Source organism: Sinohyriopsis cumingii, chromosome 1 (assembly GCF_028554795.1).
Source record: "Sinohyriopsis cumingii isolate HCF-2022 chromosome 1, ASM2855479v2, whole genome shotgun sequence".
Lineage (NCBI taxonomy): Eukaryota > Metazoa > Mollusca > Bivalvia > Unionida > Unionidae > Sinohyriopsis > Sinohyriopsis cumingii.
In genome coordinates this window covers 5,016,246-5,039,167 of record NC_142961.1, presented here as the reverse complement: position 1 = coordinate 5,039,167, position 22,922 = coordinate 5,016,246, and the positions used below count along the sequence as shown (strand labels likewise).

The following is a 22,922-nucleotide window of genomic DNA, read 5'->3' as shown; positions in this document are numbered from 1 at the left end:
GCATAGAAACTGAGCGAAATAATGAACTAACAAGAGGTAATTAAAATATTTTAATGTATTAAGTCTCTCTCTCTCTCTCTCTCTCTCTCTCTCTCTCTGTTTGACTTGAATTTCTGCTATCACTGATATGTCCAGATATATCGTCATATGACACAAGCAAGACTCCTCTATTTTCGTCTTTTCATGGAGTTTTAACCGTATTTTGCTACGATGGTACAGAGAGAGAGAGAGAGATGCGCCCTTTGGACATTTTCATATCAATTAAAATTAATCTATTTTTATAACAAGATATTAGGTTTAAGAAACAACAATAAAGCATTAAAGGTGTTTCAGTATACAAATTTACCGTATTGTGTCGACAGGATATTCCATCTTTGTATCATTGATTATATAAACACTTGTCCTTCATTTATATAAATGCTCGTATTATTTAATATCGCGGTACATATTATTTTATGCCGAAGTATACAATTATTCATTCTGCAGTATATTTTATTTAGTACTGATATATATATATATATATATATATATATATATATATATATATATATATATATATATATATATATATATATATATATATATATATATAGAGAGAGAGAGAGAGAGAGAGAGAGAGAGAGAGAGATAATAATAATGAGGACTTTGTATAGCGCCTAATCTTTAGAATCTCTAAGCGCCTTACAACATTAGACAACGCCTATAACATAAAGAAACATATATAATGTTACGATTACAACATCAAACACCATTAAATTAAATAACATAAAAACATGCTGAAAATATTTAAGGTAGGAAACATTATTAGGTCTTTAAGTTTGTTCTTGCAGTCAAAATACGTGAGTTTGAAGAAAGACAGAGCTATAGATAGATGTGTGTGTGTGTGTGTGTGTGTGAATTAATAGCACGGCGGATCGTAAATAATGCTGAGATTTAAATTAGTGCCAGGGTCTATGCTATATAATACTGAGGTATGTATTAACTAAGACTGCAGTATACATTATGTAATATAATAGTTTACATCGATTGATAGCTTGATGCACATTTTTATTACTTAAAAATGAAAATGAATAATAATATGTTGTATATTTAGATATCGCTCTTGTACAATTTATTGTGTACATGGTAGAAAAATTTCGGAATTGTCATTGGTATACAATCCACAATATGAACAAATACCTATCGGAAACAGGTTAACCTTTGTCACCTTACGCTCAGCTTGACAAACTCAGTGGACTTAAGGAGTCACATCCTCTGACACTCATCTTATGAAAGCTGCCGTACTGTTCATTTGAAAGAATCATGTTGAGAATGTGTTGAATGGTACGACAGCCAGCGTAGCCATAACTGCATTTTCCTGTAGCGACTTGTTGACGTTCAAGAACCTTAATTTCTTGTAAACAGGATTTATCCTCATCATATGACTGGTATAGAACGTTGTATTGACTACATCTTCCTCTTCTCAGAAATAGTTGTCTTTGTTTTGAAAACAAGAATTTTGGGAAAATTCGCTTTTTGGATTGGACGACAGTGTTGGACCATATATATTTAATGACACGTAGAAAGAATAAGTACGTGTGTATAATTTCCGTTGAAGACATCTTTAGTGTATTGGACGTTTTATTAAAACGGCTTTGAAAGAGAAATTGAGGATGAAGTAGGTATTACAGTAGGAAGCTGACGAGAATTTTAAAAAAAAATGTTTCAGTGAAACTACTTACGATTTAATGGACACTCCAGAGCGAACAGGGAGATAGGTATCGTTGATGTACTATCTTGTATAGACTGACCAGACGGATATATGTTACTGTCGAAAAGCTTTAACTATTACATATGTTTACAAAAATCGTATAGGCAGTCTATTTTAGCCTGGTACATAGTTCCTAGTAGTACTCAACATTGTAGCAATATGAAAAGTAAGAATCCTACGCAAGAGATGCAAATGTTTACTCTGACATGGATACGTCAACATTGTTCAGTGTTCTCTTTTACTATGATTCCGTTCAAATGTGTGAAATCTTAGAAGCTCGAGCCATCGGAACAAAACTGAAAAATCGCGAAGTTTTTTTTATATTAATTCATATTAAAAGAACAACAAAGCTGGCATTAACTAGATTTTATAATTAATTTCAAACAATCAGATTCAACTTCGTGAACATATAGAATTCACGGTAGGTATTGACGATGGTTTCATTAGCGTTGCTGTATTTATAACAGGCCACCTAAGTGTGCTGGCATTTTCAATGCTAGGGAAAGGATCACCACACGTACTTTAAGCAAATGTTTTAGTACACGAGGACACGGAACGATATGTGCCAGCTCAATTTTCCACATCAGCTTCACGAACATTTGACCAGCTTTAGTTGTATTTCGAGGTAATGTTAGCAAGGAAGCAATGAATATGATGATGCTGTACGTCTTTGGTGTGAACCTATTGTTCCTTTCATCAGGACCAGTTCTAGGTAGGGAATTCGTCAATAGCCAATGAACTATCCTTTTTTTTCTTCCAGAAAATTAAATTCTTTTCCTTTAACAAAGAAGTTTCTCTGTTTTACTCAATTTCTTATTTTTATAACTGAAGAAAATTTCAGTTTTTAGTTAATCGGTTAACAAGAGATTTGTACACACTGGGTGTTACTTGTAATATTTTTATATTTTGAGAATCTTATATATATATATATATATATATATATATATATATATATATATATATATATATATATATATATATATATATATTAAATGTTTAGCAAAACATGTAGAATGTCATATTTTGATCAGTAGGCTTTACAAGTATGTGTACAGGAGATTTATGTGGAAACATGCATAACTTGTAAATTTTAATTTGTTTTTGCGAAGTACAAATATTTCCCTATATTCATACCTGCTCGCAAAATCTTTAAAAAAAAATAAGCTTTGCTTTTGATTCTTTTCTACCCTATTATTTATTCTTGTGATATTTTGTTTTTACTGTGAATGACCTGTTGTATCTTGATCTCAGTTCAGTTTTGAAATATTGCACATTACGCTCAGTATATGTCATGTTTTCCATAATTGAAACTAACTCTGCTTTTCTTTCTCATATTTACTGTTCTTTTTCTTTCCATTTCATTTCTTTGTTTTACCCTCTCTTCTATGATTCGGTTGCTTGTCTCTCATGTATATAATAGGCATATCTTCGTAACATTTGATTACGAAACCTTTTCTCACTTGATAGCTTTGGCAACAGAAGGGACGATACTTATCGAACGGTCAGAACGGTATGCATGTATGTCGTTTAAGGGATAGTCTGCGTATAGTTCTGCGTATAGTTCCTATTTGAATGGAAAATAAACAATAATTTCATTGGTATAAAATAAAATTATTTTGTTCCATTTGCTTGAAACGCACATGGACTGGGATATGCCAATGGCAATTTCGACCTCTCGTGTCAAGTTCGCGTTTGTCTTTGTTTAGGTTTTACCGAAAATTATTGGATAACATTGGAAAAAAGACTTATTTATATGCAATATGAAGTTAGAATCTGTATCGTTTGTTAGCAACTTCACTATCTTTTTGCATAGGTCATTGCAGACAACTTTTATATATTAGCAACCCATGTCAAAACAGGTTTGGATTAAAAAGATGGTAATATACTAAATATAAGATGAAAAAGTAAATACACTACCCGAATATACTTTTCTTATACATTTCTCAGCAACAAAAGAATAATGTTACGAATGAAAACTATCAATTAATTTAGTAATGTATTGCCCTTTTATGACTTCCCTATATTTGTGTTTGTTCATAGATTCGAAGAGGCTTTCCGCACTGCAAATCGTTACGGTTAAAGTTAAGACTGAGCTCGAGAAAGAATTATTTTGCGCACATTCCAATAATTCTTAAGATTTTAAGGGAACAAAATACTACCTAAAACATCCTGTAAGACGGGTGTTTCGGATATATTTCTCTCACACATAGGCCAGTGGAAAACAGCATTTCAAGAAGCACTTGCCTCTGTAATAGATCTAATGGCCCTGGATATTATTTATGCACCATCTTTATGAGTTAACAGACCACATGGGCAATTTAGGTCTTTAAGGAACGAACGCCTGGGTGAGATTTATACATACCCTGGACGTTGGGCTTGCATGATTTAGAAATACTCAAGACTACGTCATTTTTCTATTTGTTGTCTTAAAATTCTTGGTGGAAAATATATCATTCGCGCGGGTAGTTACACGTGGGCTAGAAAGCTAGCCAGGAGGTAGAACTAACGTTAGAACACTGGGATGAGTACTCATTGCTGTCCTTCACAAGTTTTGTCATTCATTTTGAATATTGACCCAATATGTGAATTAGTAAGGCATGTTTGCATTTGTTATCCATAAGGGTCGTTGAATATTGTTTTATTTCTGTCTAGGCACTCTTTTATCCATATAAAAACAATATCGTTTACTGGGATGGGCCTGAAGACGAGTAACATCCAACAGGTACGACGATTTTGAGCTTTCTTAGGTAATTGACATGGATGAGAATGCCGTAGAGCTTTCAAGCTATACCACTATCGGTTTGGCCCGCTTGTCTCTTCGTGTAGACCACGCGTATACACGTTATAATGATGGAATAATAAATGTTTTAGAGATATGACTCAGGGGCAAGTTCCTTACTCAAGAATTATTACTCGGGATCTATAATGCACGTACGTCTTATTTTGCCTTCTTATCGTCTTTAAACCTGTATATGGGCCTATAGTGAGGGCCTCTATAATTTCCAAGTTATGATCGAAGAGCAAGTCTTCTACCCCAAAGAGATACTACCTAGTGCTTGTGCTGGATGCACATGCAAATTTATGGCATCACATGTGAATGTATCTCTTCATTTCCGTTAAGTATATACACGATTAAAGGGTGGGGATCCAGGGACAAGTTCCCTACAACATGGGCATAACCAAGGGTCTGTACTGTATGTAGGACCTATTTCTCTACAGGCTCCTTAAACCTAGAAATAGTTATAAGGTATGGAGTTTAACGGGTTCCAAACCTTGACCTATTGTCATCATTTCCCCACTCCTAGGTCAAGACCTAGGGTTTATAATCATACAACCCTTTATATGTGTTATCTACCTAGCTTTCATTATGGAATAACAACTTTCAGAACTCTTTTGTGATGTTAGAAAACCTTATTCACACCCCATCCATAGACCCGACCCAGAAGTCATCTCAAAATGTTAAACACCTCTCCACGTGTACAGACCACTCCATTTGTATCCCAGTTTCAAATCACTATCTCCAAAATTCCAACGGTGTAGGAGGAACTGCACAACGTTATTTGCGAACGAACCAATGGACAGACGGACGGGACGACATAATTCCAAAGTGCACGGATAATTATCTATCTGCAACTTTTCTTTTAGAATACTGTAGCACCATCTTACATGTAAGACACGGCTATCCACATTTTCTTCCTCCAATTACAGTCTTTATTTTGGATATTTATTTTAATTTTGGGGTTATCGTTTCACTTTTTCACCGAGCTTAATCCTGGTTCGGTTAGGAGTGAATATAATGTCTCTATTGGGTGCAATTCGATTCCATTAATATTTCAAGTGAATCCTTGTATTTATATCAATTTTTGTTTCCTTAAAAATATAGGTGTCATTTCGTTATATTTTTATTGTTTCTATGAACTTAGCAATTTCGTTTTACAAATGTTAGCATGCTAACCAAGAGATTGGTTAATAAACTAATAAATATCAAGAACTGTATTGCTTTTTTATGAGAATCTCATTTCAGTCACTTTCAAATCTGTCAAGCATAAAACCATTTGTAAACGGATATTTATCGTCATTATTTGGTAGTAGTTAATTGTTATTAGAATCTTTGCTTTCTAAAGCTTTGATAATATGATGAGAATCGCATCAAAATAAATGATAAAAGATATATTCATTTTGGAAGCTTAATAATTTAAATTACATCCGAGATATGCAGGACGTCTATATTTCCCAGTTAATTGTTCAGGATTGATTTTGTTTTGTTCTTATTCAAAGTTGGCTTCCTGGCCTTAGCACAAATATGTTGGCTGAATTATAATGGTCTTGGTCGTCGTCAACAATTATCATTCTCGCACAGGGTCTCTGTCTTAGTTCCTCATAAGCAGTTTCTGAAAATGGCTGTAATGTTCGTAAAATTTAGCTCTGAAGTCTTCTCCTCTGCAAATTAGTCTTTAATTCCTTTGAATGGATACAATGTAGAGGATATTGCCTGATGGCATGTGTTTTACTCTTGTTTTTGTGTTATGTATTCAAGTCATTTTTCATTTATTTATCGGCCTAATAATGCTTTCAAAATAGAGCAAAAAACACCGTTACTTCATATTTTTAGCTTTTGCAATTTAATAAACTACCATTTCTGGCGATTATGTCTACTGTGTGATTTTATTTTGTTTCATAATCGTAAATTGTAATTCAAAATACAAAAACAAAAATGTCAAACACATTTTCCAAAAGTATTATTTTCCAGTTCGTTTGCTTTGTTGAGATGAAACCAACCTTGATAAATTCTTTATTACACAAAAATCAAAATTACATTATCAGATGTAATTAGGATGCTTCTATTTGTGCTATTATAACTGATCCTATACCTTTGTCAACTGGTTTATAGGCAGTAATAGATAAATTGATTCCTAAATTCATTTATATTTTATATACTTATTTAGTATTTATCAAACCGATGTTAATATTTCTAGAAATTACATTTTGTTTGCTTAAACAGAGGATGTGTATGCGGGGTTATGACTAAATAAAGACAACATGGATTATCACGAGGTGTTACGTATTTGTATCAAATCCATTAAATCTATACCTACTAGACTTAATATGTTAATATGACGAGTTCGATATTTTGTTTAATCATGGAAACATTTTTTTTTTAATTTTTATTTTAGTACTTTGGTTTTAGCTCACGGCATGTTTACCATCTTTTTTGTTCATTATGTCTCAATTTTGTTTTACAATTCCAGTCTCCTTACGTTACATTAAGTAATTTGCCAATGAGATTTATTTTACCGAGCATATCAGTTAAATCAATCTGGACAGAGCCCAATTATATACATTTTTTGGTAAAACTTTAATTAAGTATGATTCCAGTTCTTTACTAGAAAGCACTCAAAGTTTGAAGTTGACATTCAATTTGTACAGGCACCAATTTACATTCACTTCAACGTACATTAAACGAATCTTGTATCTTGCAAGTAATAATTTTGTTTAGTTTCAGTTTCTTATACAAATCCTTTAAGTACCTTTTTCTTTGGAGTACAAAGAATGCCACTGATTTTTAAAATATGCTGTAAAAAACGTATTTAATATGTTCATGCTTCTACATAAGACAAATTTTGTGATATTATTCTAGCAACATATTTCTAGTTCCATTAGCGACTCGTGCTATTGTAGCAATTCCACTTTATATATATATATATATATATATATATATATATATATATATATATATATATATATATATATATATATATATATATATATATATATATATATATATATATATATATATATATAAATGCTATTTTATCAAACACTTTTCTGGTTACATTCACAGTAATATTTTATCAATTATAATGTTGATGCCTATTCCTTCAGATTCTGATATTGCTGCATCTGGCAGATTCTCTTACATTTATATAGCACTGTTATCTTTCAATCAAGTATTCGGCAAAACAATTTAGGGGAAAAGTTTCCTTCTCTATGGTGCTATTATCTATTTATAAAATTATGATGAATGTTACTTTCTTTATGAGCGAGCATTGAGCTCATTGTTACTCTTCTTACTCATTGTCCGCATTCACATGTAAGTTTTTCGTTTTTCGTTTTCGTTTCTCATATTCTCCATTAATACGTATAAGATTTAGCAACGTTTGCACAATTTATAGAGCTACTATAGGTCGTATTTCTGAGCCCCATCTTATGAACAAACTGAATTTCAAAACAAACATAATGTCTGTATCGTTCCATTAATATATTTTTTCATATGTTTATTAGTACTTCTAATTACGGTCCTATAATAACCTGAAGTAAGGACTTGACGGGACGTCTTGGCTGCGCGCAGTTAGGACTTAAACATCGATGTCTACGCTAATAATACATTTGCTTCTAGTCCCAACTAGAGATTCATCATGTCCTTTCCATTTAACGAATATAGATGTTATTTGTTTATTCAGCTTAGAAATATCCTCACAACTGTAAGAAACACATATGTTTAATCAGATGTCTTCTACTATTGCTTACAGCTGAATCACTCACTTATCCTTGAACCTTTTAGACTGAATGACACAAAAAGCTCACAGTTACAATTAATGAATTAGACTGAATGACACAAAAATGTCTCAGTTACAATTAATCAATTAAACTGAATGACACAAAAAGCTCTCAGTTACAATTAATCAATTAGACTGAATGACACAAACAGGTCACAGTTACAATTAATGAATTAGATTGAATGATACACAATATATATCAGTTACAATCAATGAATTAGATTGAATGATACAAAAAGATATCAGTTACAATTAATGAGTTAGATTGAATGATACAAATTAGATATCAGTTACAATTAATGAATTAGATTGAATGATGCAAAATAGATATCAGTTACAATTAATGAATTCGACTGAATGACACAAAAAGCTCACAGTTACAATAAATGAATTAGATTCAATGATACACAACAGATATCAGTTACAATCAATGAATTAGATTGAATGATACAAATTAGATATCAGTTACAATTAATGAATTAGATTGAATGATAAAAATTAGATATGAGTTACAATTAATGAATTAGATTGAATGATACAAAATAGATATCAGTTACAATCAATGAATTAGATTGAATGATACAAAAGAGATATCAGTTACAATCAATAAATTAAGTCATAACCAACATACTACAGAACATAACACAGCTTTAGGGATTGGACGTTAAGCAAAACGCATAGTCAGTAGAAGTGAGTGGTATTAACGCAAGAATAGCGAAGAACTCGCCCCATGGAGAACTCGCCCTGGGAAAACTCGCCCTGGAAAAACTCATCCCAGGTGTCAGGAGAAGTCGCCCCACGGATCATATATAGTAATTCTTAGATGTCGCCACATGGTTGTTAAGGCTTTATTTCTTGTTGTTTTTCTTCAACTTAAAAACTTATTAAATCTATAAAATTTTAAATTTTTCAACTTTTCCATTTGATCAACTCCGCTTCTGTACTTAACGAAAAATACGTGTTATCTGTCCCTTTTGCTCTGCTCTTTAAATCATTAGATGCATTTTGTTCAGAAAAATAGAGAGGGTGTAAGCATGATGTGATGTCTGCAGTTTTATATATGAAAGGGTTCCAACCTAATAACCTAAGTCATCCTGAGATGACTTTATTTTATGAGTTTTGGGTAATATGTAGAAATGAGGTGTACGTATGTTAAGAGGAAAAGTATAAATTTCTCATATACGGAATTATTATTTTTAGCGATCTCATTAATGAATGTTGACATTTTTTATTTAATTTCTATTGACGGGTCAGCGATAATATGTTTGTAGTATTTTTAATCATTTAATTGACGTTCAACTTCTTTAACATAATCATCTTTATTCATAATAATAAAGTACTTGACTTATCATCCTTTTTAATCACTATACTGTCTTCATTCATTAGATTATATAAAGACTTAACTTCGTCCTTAGAAATATTACAATGATACTACTTTTTATGATTACCATTTAATATCTCTTTTGTGTATATATAAAACTCTAAATATGAATCACGTAAAAGATGATTTAATTCTGTTATAAAGAGGTTATCTGGGTGACAAGTGTTGGGGGTGACTTCACCAACCAATTGGGGCGAATTCTCCAATCACGCTGGGGCGACTTCTCCAAATACGTTGGGGCGAGTTCTCCCAGGGCGAGTTCTCCATGGGGCGAGTTCTCTGCATACCTTAACGCAATCCGGTTTACCATGGTATTTGTTTCCAATGTAACGTACCACGTTACTTTTGCACTGTACCGGAACTTCTGCAGTTTCTGAGAGTAAGGAATGTAGAGGAATTTCATAGTGATATTCTTACAGCGTTAATGACATTTTCATTATTCATGACATTTTTTTAAAATTATCTTTCTTTTACAAAACGGCTATTACTGTAATTTCGGCTGAATATTACAAATAAGATTATGTTTATGATCCTTTAATCAATGATTGACAATTGACACCAGGTGGCTATATGGAATGTTGTGAAATAATTCGGGCACAATACGACGTTTGGAAATATTTTGGATTCAGAATAAAAACAAATGTCCTGTTTTAGTTATAGGCTAGCCTAAGTTATTGTGTTAGGTACATGTTTTCCTTTTTAAGTCTGCAAATCATCCTATGATTTTTCAGAGCGCACATTGTCGGTCTGACTTTTACGTAATCTCTCAAGTCCGCTAAATATTATCTAGTCCGTTGTGTTGAGTGTTTTATGCTTACTGACCTTCTAGGCTCTCTAACATCAACAATAATCATCCCACTTTAGTTACAGCTTTTGCAGCCGTTACATTACGACATATACAGCAATTAACACGCAGATTGCAAATTCATTTTCTACAATGTACTTGCTTTGGGTGGGGGAGGGGACACTGATTTTATATTCAGTTGAAATATATTTTTTCTTTTATCTCAATATAACTAACGTCTGCCTGTAATATGATAGAATTGATTAATATCAGAGCAAGACATTTTTCCGGCTATTGACAGACGGAAATTAAACAAAAAATATCAGGCCCCACGCTCTGAACACTGAATTATTGATCCTTAATATAATTGCTGCATACCGTGGTACGTATCGAGGTACGTTTAGAAATACCGCAGAACAAACGTCTTCGTGATACCCAGCTCTGATAGTCAATATTATGCTTAATGCATATATAATACATTTTGTAGTACATAAAAAATGATAATGGCGATAGAAAATCTGTCCTCTTGAGGGGCTGGGAAGTGACAGAAAAATAACTGGGCAGTAAAGGAGGATAATCTAAGTTAGAATGCACTTTGCACGTATTTACCTAGGTTTTTGCAATCGTTTTATCTTTTTCTCAACAGTACTGCTACATTTAGCAATGACGTTGACACTTAAGCTGATTTGACGTTGCCAGTACTTTTATATAATTGCTGGATTTGTTTTGAATCCATTTTATCCATTGCTTTGTCAGATGAGTGTTTGCGGGTTACGTTTTTGTTTGTTCGATTTAACGTAATAATTGTAGTTCTTTGTTATGTTCTCATTATAAGTTGACTTTCTTCTTATTATCCTTCTCGGATTCGTTTTTGTTTTACTTTTTGGATCCATTAAAATAGTTACAATGGCTAAAGAAAACTTTGGTCAAGAGTTTGCGAATCCTGTTTCCAAAGAAGATTTTGATTCCTGTCACAATAGAGATTATGAAGCAAGATCGGAAAAGCTGATGATTGATTTCAAACCCAATAGCAACTATCACAACAATTTAATAAATAACTAGTGGATCAATACAAAGGTTCTAAAAGATAATTTAAATATTTGTACAATATAATCTATTTAATAATAATAATAATAATAATAATAACAATTTATCTGATTAGGGAAGAACATTATACTGCAAAGAGATACATTAAAATATGATTCAAATTTCTAAAATGGAAACACCAAAATGCAATACAATCACCTTACTCTAAAGCTAACCAAAGAGGCGGAAGTAATGTTTGTATGCATATACATAATTTAGTCAATATCTTTCGAAGAAGCAATATCTATTTTAAATCCTACTGATATTTTCATCCTACTCGATCACTTTCTATTAATTCTTCAAACAACTTGGGTACGTTGTCTTGATACAGGTTGTGATGTTCGTTCTATTTTGTACATGGACACCTAAATTAGATAAAAGATCAGATCTAATACTTCTAAATAGTCGTGCTACCATTTCGTCTATTAGCCTAGCTTTTGTGTAGGAAACAAATAATTCAATACCATTTTTATTTATGTAACGGCATTTTATTACTTTATCAATTTCTTCCATGCAGTTTTTTTCCAGTTCTGAACTGCTCCAGATCAGTAATTGTATTTACATTTATATATCCTTAATGCCACATCTGGTGTAGGTCCGTACGGTTTTATATTCTATGGGTCCATTATCAATAATATCTTTCTTCCGCAATATATCTCCAATCAGTAATATAATTACCATTTAAGTTGTTACATATTCTCTTATATTATTTTAGACCTATCTTGTTGATTGGGGATTTATGTACTTCATTATCTAATACTAGATTTGAGCATTCAAACAATAGTTTGGTATTTGATGTATGCATTGCTTTTACTAACGATGGTCATGGTTGGGACGAGAAAGGGGTACGATCTACCCTAGTGATTTATAATAGTTGCTTCCAAGGAAACCTTAGTGTTTTTATCGAAAATTTTCAAGTCAAGCTCGAAGAGAAAAATGGGTACAGATAATGTTGGATTGAAGTGTAAGCAAAATGTAGTGGAAACATTTCTCTCAATTTGTGTCATATTGTCCGTAATATAACTATACGTTTCATTTGCGTGTATACAGATTCTTTATAGAGTTCTTTTGTTTCTATTTTCCAGATTTTCTTGTCATATATTTTAGTTTAGCTAGTTGTAGTTAAGACTATATTGGCTATGAGTTGAGATCTATGTTTTATCCTGACGTCTCTTTTGCGTACAATATTGCACTTTCTATATTTGTGTTGTTAATAATTATATATAAATTAGCGTTGTCTGATAGTTGTATCAGTCTGTACTCAGATGCTAATTATTTACTGCCTATATTACTTATTATATGAGTTCTATTGTATATGTGCGTGCAGTGTTTACATACATACCATTGTAGCAACTGGAGAGGTGACGTGTTCAGAGCGACGATTTGGACCCAGATGCCAACTTACATGCCACTGTATCAATTCGAATGAGTGTACTACTGGCTGTACATCGGGTTGTGAATCTAAATGGGACGGTCCGACGTGTCAGGTCGTCATAGGTGCGTATTGAGCACTACAGCAAGTCAATTCAGTATGAATTGATGTACCGATGAATAGATGGACGCACGCACGCACGTATGTACGTACGTACGTACGTACGTACGTATGTATGTATGTAGGTATGTATGTATGTATGTATGTATGTATGTATGTATGTATATACACAAACACAGGATGTGCTTGTTCTTCGCCATACACGCACAATTTACTAATCATTGAATATTTGTTTACTCATAGGTCAATAACCTAGTTTACATCCAGGTGAACAGGCACCAAAGCCAGTACCAGTGGTTCATGGACCAAACAGAATTATGTTGGTCCATATATGTAGATGAACCGGCAATAAAATACAATTTTGCAAAGATGTTTAATTATTAGATGCCAGTCAGGAAAGGCAAATGATGAAAGCGAAAATGCGTAGAAGTAAATGAAATACTCTTATATACGCGAACTAGCAGAAACATACAAATTGTATAAAATAAGACAGAATAAAATATACTCTATAAATATTCCTCAAAACCACACATATTCAATAGTAATAAACTTCAAAAAAGTTATGAAATGTACATGAGCCATTAGACTGATCGCAGTTAGATACAATAAACATTCAGCGATGTTTCTGTTGAAAATATGATGCTGGTGGCACAGGAATAACAAAAACGTTGACTACTGATAATAAACGGGATGCAACTTTTGATGGTACTTAAATCTGCCTCGATAGGCGCTCGGCATTAAGAGGTTAATGTTAGGACTGATCAGCCTGGTATCAGGATAATGTGACTGGCTGTGACATCATGCTATATGTTTGTGGCATGACGCCCCAGTGCTAGACATCACTATAAATTGTAACACTGCAGACATAGTAGCGATAGGACTAAAAAATTGTTCATGGTAGGTTAGTAGTGAATAGGGATAGTATAGCGTCAATGGGACTTATCATTAAAAACACCCTTGGGAACATATAGCGTCAAGGGAAATTTAACATGGAGAAAAATCGTGGGAACATATAGCGTCAAGGGAAATTAACATGGAGAAAAATCGTGGGACTGTTGAGCGTCAAGGGGAATTTAAACAGGGTGGGACTGTATAGCGTCAAGGGAAATGGAACATGGGATTTTTTTTTTTAAATTTTTTTTTAAAAAGGGGTAGGCAATGGAAAGGCTATCTCTTTTCGAGAAATATGGCTGGCCCTGAAAAGGGCCTTTGGGTTTTTTCTTCTTCTTCTTTTAACTTCTTAACTTCTTCCACCATCCTCTTATTTTGTCCATCATTCCTTTCTTCTTTTTCTTTTCTTTTTCCGGCAACCAGTCCGGGTGGCCCATGGCCCGGAACTTCTCTTGGATTTTCATCCAGTTTGTGTTCAGTTTTTCGAATTCATCCCTTTTTTTCTTTTTTCTTCTTCTTTTCTTTCCTTGGACCACTTTTCTTTGATCTTCTTGACCTCTTCGGTCAGCACATTCCTCATTAGTTCTTCAGCTTTCTTAAGTTTTTCTAACCCCCCACTTCGCGAAACACCAATCTGTCCATTCTACAATGTCTTCTAGAAAGCACCTTGCACTCGTCACATGATCTATCGCTTCTTTTAACTTACCCACTTTGACATACGGTGGGTTAATTAAACCTCTGATTCTCTTCTCCTCATCCTCTATCATTTCTTTTACAATATTTACGGATAAGTGGAGGCTGGTTACTTGTCTTGAGACGAAGTCTTTTGTCACTGCATACCTCCATTCCTGTTCAACCCTTTCTACTACACTCAATCCATCCACCATCCAATACCAACTTCCCATAAGATCGTTGTATAAAGCTGAAGCTGCTGGCATCTTCTTGTTCGCTTATTCCGTAGAATGGGCTCCAATGAATGAATGAATATTGAATTATAGACGCTTACGTACTAGTACTTTTGCGTCTTGTTAATGCCTGATGACCAGGCTATTTATTTGATCGGGTTTGTAGGAATGGTGCCACTACATCCCCGTGTTTATATGCGATGACCGCATTACTTAATTAAAATGTCTGTCCGTGGCAAAGGAGGGAAGGCATGAGTCCAGGAGGAGCCCGACGTCACAGGTCCATGTTGTTAGAAACGCCAAAGCCTATTGTTCAAATCGAGTCCAGTTGTACTAATGGACGTTAAATATATCAATGTCGTGTTAGCCACTGTAATTATCCTGATTTTGATAGTTGTTAGATTTGTTTATGTTAACCTATAGCAGTTTTCTTTTCTTTTGTTTATGTACAGAGTGTACTTTTGTGTATGTATATAAAAAAAAAACATAAATTATGCCAATCAATTAGGTGTTTGTCACCCGTTACTTTCAGTTCTTGTATTGTAATTTTTAAGTTTTGAATTTTGATGGCGGTGTCCAAAAATGATCATATTGAATTAGGGCCACAAAAATTTGGTATGTCTGAAGAGCCCTCTAATAGCCAATGTGAGAGCTTCTTTTGAGGCAATTGACCGATGTCTGTGTCTTCTTTCTGTCATCGTTGTTGTGAGTTGCTGGTCTTTTCTTGTTGGATTCCCCTTCTGCTTAACTGCCACACACCATTATCTTAATTATCATTGTGCCTCAAACTCTAATATAATAATAATATTTTTTTTAATATTTTTTTTTTAATAGTTAAAATTGTCAGCACGTGGTCTGAAAAAGTCCTGTGCTCCCTGTGTAGTGTGTTATTAATGATAAGTTTTGTTGTGACTTTAGTTTAGTTCCGCCTTGTGCGGAGGGTCCTGATGACTGGGCTTATGTCACCTTATATATCTAAATTTAGGGAGTTAATGTATTCTGTTCTTGTTGTCAGACCTTAGATGTTATAGTCAGAATATAGACATGCAAAGTTGGAAGGTAGAGAAGGGAAGATTGGTACATGCATGTATTTTAATAATTTTATGGGTGCAGGCACCTTTGCTGAATACTCAGGTCCGGGTGGACTTATGAAAGGTGCCTGTTTCCCCATTTTCTTAAAGATAGTTTTTTTGTTGTTGTTTTTTTTTTTTTTTTTTTTTTTTTCCCTTTTCGTTAGTTTATTTTATTTTATTTTTAGTTTTTATTTTTAAAATTGTTATTTTATTTTATTTAATAATTTTTTATTTTTTTTGTAAAGATTTGTATTGTTTGTAAAGTTAGTTATTCTTCTTTTTTATATATCGAGTATGGAGGCACCTTTGCTGAGTAATCAGGTCCTGGGGACTTCTCAAAGGTACTTGTTCTCGTTATTGATGTGTGTTTGGTAGCCTGTATTTTGTGTTATCCTGTTTGTATTTTTAACCTTGAGTGTGCTTTTCAGCTAGCAATTGATGCTTTCAACTCATTGGGTTATATCTTGTCATACTTGTTTATTTGTTTTAAGTATGTTATTATGTTTTTGTATGTTAGGTCTTTGTTGCTGTTTGTTTTGGGATTTATGAAGTCTGGATATTTGTAGGGCGATCCGATTTTCTTTTGTTGTTTTTGAAATTCCATTCTGTGCGAGTGGTAATAGGTGCACTGATTAAAAACGTGTTCCAGGGTCTCTGTGCTGGTGCAATGGGGACAGTGGGTGTGGTTGTCCATTCCTTTGTTGAGATGTCTTCCAAAGCTTCCCTTGAGTAAGGTTTTAGCGGTCCTTATTCGATTTATGATTCTGATATCTGGGCTTTGCAGTGTTCTAGGTATTGTAATATGTCTCTCCACCTTTTTTTGCCATTGGTATAGGTGTCTGCCCTTGATGCTGTTGTCCCATGTTTGTTGCCATTTATGGTTGATTTTCTGAGTTATTTGACTATATATTTCTGTAACGCTATATTGCATGGTCAGATAGGTATTTTTTGTGAGGCTGGATTTTGCACTTAGGTCTGCTTTATCATTTCCTGGTAGGTTAATGTGTGAGGGTACCCACAGGAATGTTAGTTTCTGTTGTTTGGTATCTATTTCCCTTATTGTTTGTAGCGCTTTTTCCATGAGATTTGCTCTACGTTTGGAAATACCAGATTCTAGTGATTTAAGTACACTGAGGGAGTCGGTGATGATTACGTGTTGTTTTGTGGTTGAAAGTGTAATCCAGTTTAGAGCCTCATTTATGGCCCAAAATTCAGCTGTGTAGATTGAGCAGTCGTCTGGGAGTCTTTCAGTTATTTCGATGTTATATTCTGGGATAACCACAGCTGCTCCCGTTCTTTTTAACTCTTGCGATTTGGAGCCATCTGTGTAGATTTTAACATGAGTCGGGTACTCTTCCGTTATGATCTTTTGTATTTCTGCTAAGAGTCCTATTGGGTTTTCGTTTTTGGATCCAATTTTTTGTGCTGTCAGGTTGATGTCTGGAGTCGTATTTTTCCATGGTGTTATGTCTATTAATTGGTGTTGTTCAGCTTGTAGTCCCCATTGTCCTATTTCGGTACAGAGCGTATGTACTTTATTGGCTGCCGGTGGATTTGGGACAAGTTTTGGCCTAAATGTTAGTCGGCATTTGGTGATTGTACTTTTGGTGGGGTTATTATCCGAGTGTATGGAGTTCCTGGTGGCATACCTAAGGGTTTGTTCCTCCCTTCTTAGGTATAGGGGTAAATCCCCTGTAAGGATTTGTAGTTCTTCTAGGGCAATGTTTGGAAGTGTTCCTGTGCAGAGCCTTAGTGCTTTATACTGTATGTTGTTTAGTTTGTGAAGTAGTTTTGTGCTTGCCGATGCATATACCTGGCAGCCATAGTCTAATTTGGATCTAATCAGTGACCTATATATCATTAACATACTTTGTTGATCTGCTCCCCATGTTGTTCCCTTTATGTTTTTAAGTAGATTTAGATCTTTATTGCATCTCTGTATGATGTTGGTAATATGAGATTGCCAGTTTAATTGTTCATCCAGCAACATTCCTAGAAAGTATGTATTCTTGACAAAGTTTATTGGTGTTTTTTGTAGATATAATTTAGGGTATGTTATTTTACACTTATTCGTTGGGGAAAAAAGCATTCCTACAGTTTTGGTTTTGGATATTTTGAAGCCCCAATTGTCAGCCCAGGTTCCTATCTTGTCTAGGTTGAGTTGAATTTGTTTGATAATTTCTTGGCTGTTTGGGTTGCCTGCTTTCCAGATACCACTATCATCAGCAAATTGTGAAAGTTCCACTTGGTTGGTGTTGACGTATTTGCTGAGTTCATTGATCATGACCAACACTGTTAGTTTTATAGTGAAAGCGCGTACGTGAAGGAAAACATCCCTGAAAACATAAAATTGATCTTACCTCGATCATGACCAAGCAACGCGCGGACGTGAAGGAAAACATCCCCTACTTTTCTCGTTTCATATAATAAAACCCTAACTATGCTCTTCAGATACGCTAAGAAACCCATAATCTACTATTCACACAAACATACCTGAGCTCTTACAAACACAAACACACAAACACACAAACGCATACCCTCACACTATCTTAAAAAAGAGTTAGTGTTTATATACACACTACTCTACCTATACACATTGGCAAATTGATCGTTATTTCTTTTCTAGAGTATTGGGTAGCCCTGAAAAGGGCTGTTTTTTGAACTCCTGATGCACCTATCTAATGGTTGCACCGTCCTGGCCTGGCGCCACACACGCATCTTCTTCCCCAGTCTTCTTTCACCTTTCTTCTGGGGAGCGCAGAGGGAGGATGATTCGCTTCAACACCCCAATCCTCTGTCTCGGGAATATTGAACGACATCCTCTCTTCTCTTTTCTTTTCCTCTTCTTCCCTCTCTCTTCTCTCCTCCTCTTCCTTCTTTACTCTTGCTTCTTCTACTATAGCCTCCGCTGATAGTTCGTTTACTATGCGCCTGGCATATTCCAGGTGCATCTGGAGTTCTAACAGTTTCACTATTCTGCTAGTCATTCTTCTGGCTGTGTTGATCAATCAACAAGGGTAGCTAGACTGTTGTTGTTGTTGTTGAGTTGGATTATAGTGGTGTGCGCTCGCAATGAGCATGTACCACTGGTTTGTGGTGCCACAGGCACCTTTTTGATTGCTCCTGGGGGAAGGAATGGTGCCACTTCCTCCAGGCATTTGTGTGTTCACAGAACACTTTTTGATTGGGCCGTCAGGTCGAAGTACTTTTGTGTACATATCAACCTGATTGTAAGGCCTATTATTTGTTTGTGTTTGTAAGAGTGGGATTGGACCCAGCACGCACTCTGTCATTCATTTGCATTGATGAGCGACCAGTGGGATTGGACCCGATCTAGTTCGCGTTTTAATTTATGATGCGTGCACTGCACGTATGGGTTTTGATGTCTGTCCGTGGTAAGGGGTGAAAGTGGTCGGGCTCGGGCGGAGTTGTCTTGCCACAGGTTAGCAGGGTTTTTCCGATCCAGGATATTTGTTCTAAATTTCCGTCTTTTGGAATTTGAAATAAAAAACTCTTTGCTGTTTTTGAGAGAGGTAGAGTTTATCGAGGTAGATGTTAGCTAATAGGTGACAGCAATTTGATTGGTTTGTTTTGCAGCATTGTGCTGCTGGCCCTGGATGGAATTGGTGTTTTTTCCATCTTATTGAGTAATTATTTAGGGTCCTATTTTTCTAGTTATAAGTTTTGGTTGCAGCCTTGTGCTGCTGGTCCTGATAGTCATTGGGTTTTTTGACTACCTTATGCTTGTAATGTTTTGGGGTATTATTCTATGTTATTGTTATATTTGCAGCATTGTGCCGCCGGCCCTGATAGTCGTTGGGTTTTTCGACTACCTCATATGTGTAAGTTTTGGGGTCTTAATAAGGGTATCCCTGATGGTCTATTCTTGCGACCACCTTATGCGTTCTATTTTTGGGATTACATAGTTATATCTAGGTTTTTCTTGGCTGTCACCTATGTATAGAGAAAATAGTTTTTGTAGCTGTTGGTTAGGATGTTAGGAGAAGGATAGGTAAGGAGGAGTGGAGTAGGATTTTAATTTCACCACCTACCCCCCTGTACTTTTCATCCTGGTTTTTGTACTATATTTTATTTTTTTTAAGGTTGGTGTTTTTTATTTTATTCTTGTTATTTGTAAAGTTTTATCAGCCAGTGGGTTTGTTTTGATTATAATTGTTTGGATTTGTCCTTAGTTTGTTTTAGTTTATCAGGTCCCTGAACGGTCGTGTTAGTCTGTGAACCCACCAGATCTATCCGACCGTCCCAGTTCCTAATTAATTGTATTGAAATTTTTGTATAAAGTTCGGTATTTTAATGAAAGTAATTCCTTAGTTTGTTTTAGTTTATCAGGTCCCTGAACGGTCGTGTTAGTCTGTGAACCCACCAGATCTATCCGACCGTCCCAGTTCCTAATTAATTGTATTTAAATTTCTGTATAAAGCCCGGGTTCCCCCCCTTTTTTTTTTTTTTTTTTCTCTCTCTCTCCTCCTCTTTTTTTTTTTTTTTTTTTTTTTTTCCCAAAAAGAAAACCCGAGCCTTATACAAAAATTCTTTTCTTAGTTTGTTTTAGTTTATCAGGTCCCTGAACGGTCGTGTTAGGCTGTGAACCCACCAGACCTATCCGGCCGTCCCAGTTCCTAATTAATTATATTTAAATTTTTGTATAAATTTCAGTTTTTTTAAGGAAAGTAATGATATTGTTGTATGTGGTGTTTAAGTTGGGGTTTGTGCTATTGAGGAATTCTGGATATGTACTCGTCGATCCTATTTTATTCTGTTCAGTTTTGAAAATTTCCCTTTCTTTCCGTAATTTATAACATATGTTAAAGATATGGTGCAGGTCTTCAGGTTCCCGACAGTAGTAACAATTTGGGTTGTGAGGTTTTGGTCCTATGTGTTTTCCGTAGCTGTTGGCCAACTTGGTTTTTCCTGTATAAATTCTATTTATTACTTTTTGATCTTTCCCTTTAAGTAAAGGCGGTTTTCTATTTCTAGTGGTTTCTTTGAGTGTGGTATGTAGTTTTTTGCCTGTCTTGCTATTGTCCCAATATTCCTGCCATTTCTGATTTATCATGACTGTGATTAGGCTGTAGATTTCACTAACACTGTAAGCCAGTGGTACGTGGTTTAGCTCGCTCAGTTTTAGTTTAGCTAAGTCATCTGCTAGATTGTTTCCTAGTATGTTTATGTGGGATGGGACCCATAGGAATTCTACTTGTTGTTTATTGCTTTTTAGTTTCTTTAGTATTAAGTTGGTTTTATTTAGGAAATTTTCTCTACTGTTGGTGCTGTTATTTAGAATGGTTGTAAGGACGCTTAGTGAGTCGCTTATTATTACTGTTTGGGGTGGGTTGTTTTTCTCCACCCATTCTAGTGCTTGTAGTATTGCCCAGAATTCTGCTGTGTAGATTGAACAGTGGTCCGGTAGTCGGTGACCAGCTTGTATTTTAAGTTTGGGGATTACGTATGCAGCTGCTGTTTTTGCGGGTTTAGTGGTTTTTGAACCATCTGTGTATATTTGTAGATGGTTTGCATATTTAGTTGCTAAAATTTCTGATGTTATAGTGTGCAGCTGCAGTTCTTGATTTAATTTATTACCATGTTTGGTGATAGAGGTATTGATGTTTGGATCTTCGTTATACCAAGGTTCAGGGTCGAAGTTATTGTATTTGTCTTTTTGGTTTAAGTCTATGGGAAGTAGTTTTGCTAATTCGTGCACTATTTTTCCTGTTGGTACGTGGTGCTTTTGGGTGTTACTAAAGGAGATGTTGCATTTCTCTATTGCTAATAAGGTGGGGTGAGTGTTTGATTGTGATCGTAATCGGGCTGCATATCTCAGTATTAATTCCTGTCTTCTGAGATGGAGCGGTAGCTCACCTGTTAGTACTTGGAGTTCTGCTAGTGAAGTTGATGGTAATGCTCCAGTTATTGTGATTAGGGCTTTTCGTTGTACTTGCTCTAATTTTTTTAGTTGTTTTGCTGGTGCTAGGTTGTAAACTTGGCACCCATAGTCAAGTTTGGATCTTATTAGTGCCCGATATATTGCTAACAGTGTTTCCTGATTGGATCCCCAGTTCGATCCTTTAAGGCTTCTTATTAGATTGATGTCCTTATTGCATCTTTGTACTACTTCCTGTATGTGTTTTCCCCAATTTAGGTGTTCGTCGAAGTACATACCCAGGAACTTCTTAAATTTAACATATTTAATTACTTGATTGTTTATTGTAAAAGTCGGTTTTGGTTTATTTAGTTTACGTGTGGGTGAAAATATGACTTCTGTTTTATCCTGTGACAGTTTGAACCCCCATTTGTCAGCCCATTTTCCTATGTTATTTAGACTATCTTGTATAGTTTGTATGGTTTTTTGACTGCTGGGGTTGCCAGCTTTCCATATTCCGCTGTCGTCCGCGAATTGCGAAATTTCAATTTGTGTGGTTGCCAGATTTTTATCTAGGTCGTTGATCATTAAGTTGAAAAGAGTGGGACTGAGTACACTGCCTTGTGGAGTTCCATTTTCAAGGGGGTGTATTTCAGAGTGTGTGTCTCCGACTCTAGTTATTATTTTGCGGTCTGTTAAAAAGTTTTCGATGAAGTTGAACATTTGACCAGTAATTCCATAGTGATTTAATTTGGCTAGTAAGCCTTTGGTCCATACTAGGTCAAATGCTTTTTCTAAGTCTAAGAATACCGCTATTAGATTCCTATCTGCTTTCCTTTTTGAATTGAAGGCTAATTTGATCGCTGTTTCCAGTCTTATGAGTTGATCCGTAGTGGATCTTTTATTTCTAAATCCGCATTGGTTTTCGGATATTAAATTATTTTGCTCTAGGTGGCATTTTAGGCGATTAGTTATTATTGTTTCCATGATCTTACATATATTGTTTGTTAATGAGATAGGTCTGTATGAGCTGACGTGGTGGGGGTCCTTATTTTGTTTCAGTATAGGAATAACTATAGCCGTTTTCCATTTATCAGGTAGTATTCCTGTTTTCCAGATTTTGTT

At 34.8% G+C, this 22,922-nt stretch overlaps 1 protein-coding gene across 1 annotated transcript in view; it reads left to right on the top strand.

Moving 5' to 3' along the window:
- The first annotated feature begins 2,117 nt into the window (after positions 1–2,117).
- LOC149806343 (uncharacterized) overlaps positions 2,118–22,922 on the top strand; it is a 204,096-nt gene continuing 183,291 nt past the window's right edge. Inside the window, exons 1-2 of the mRNA XM_089951805.1 lie at positions 2,118–2,462; positions 12,909–13,055. Coding sequence (XP_089807931.1) covers positions 2,396–2,462; positions 12,909–13,055 — 214 coding nt within the window. The 5' untranslated portion in view covers positions 2,118–2,395. The remainder of the gene's footprint in view (positions 2,463–12,908; positions 13,056–22,922) is intronic.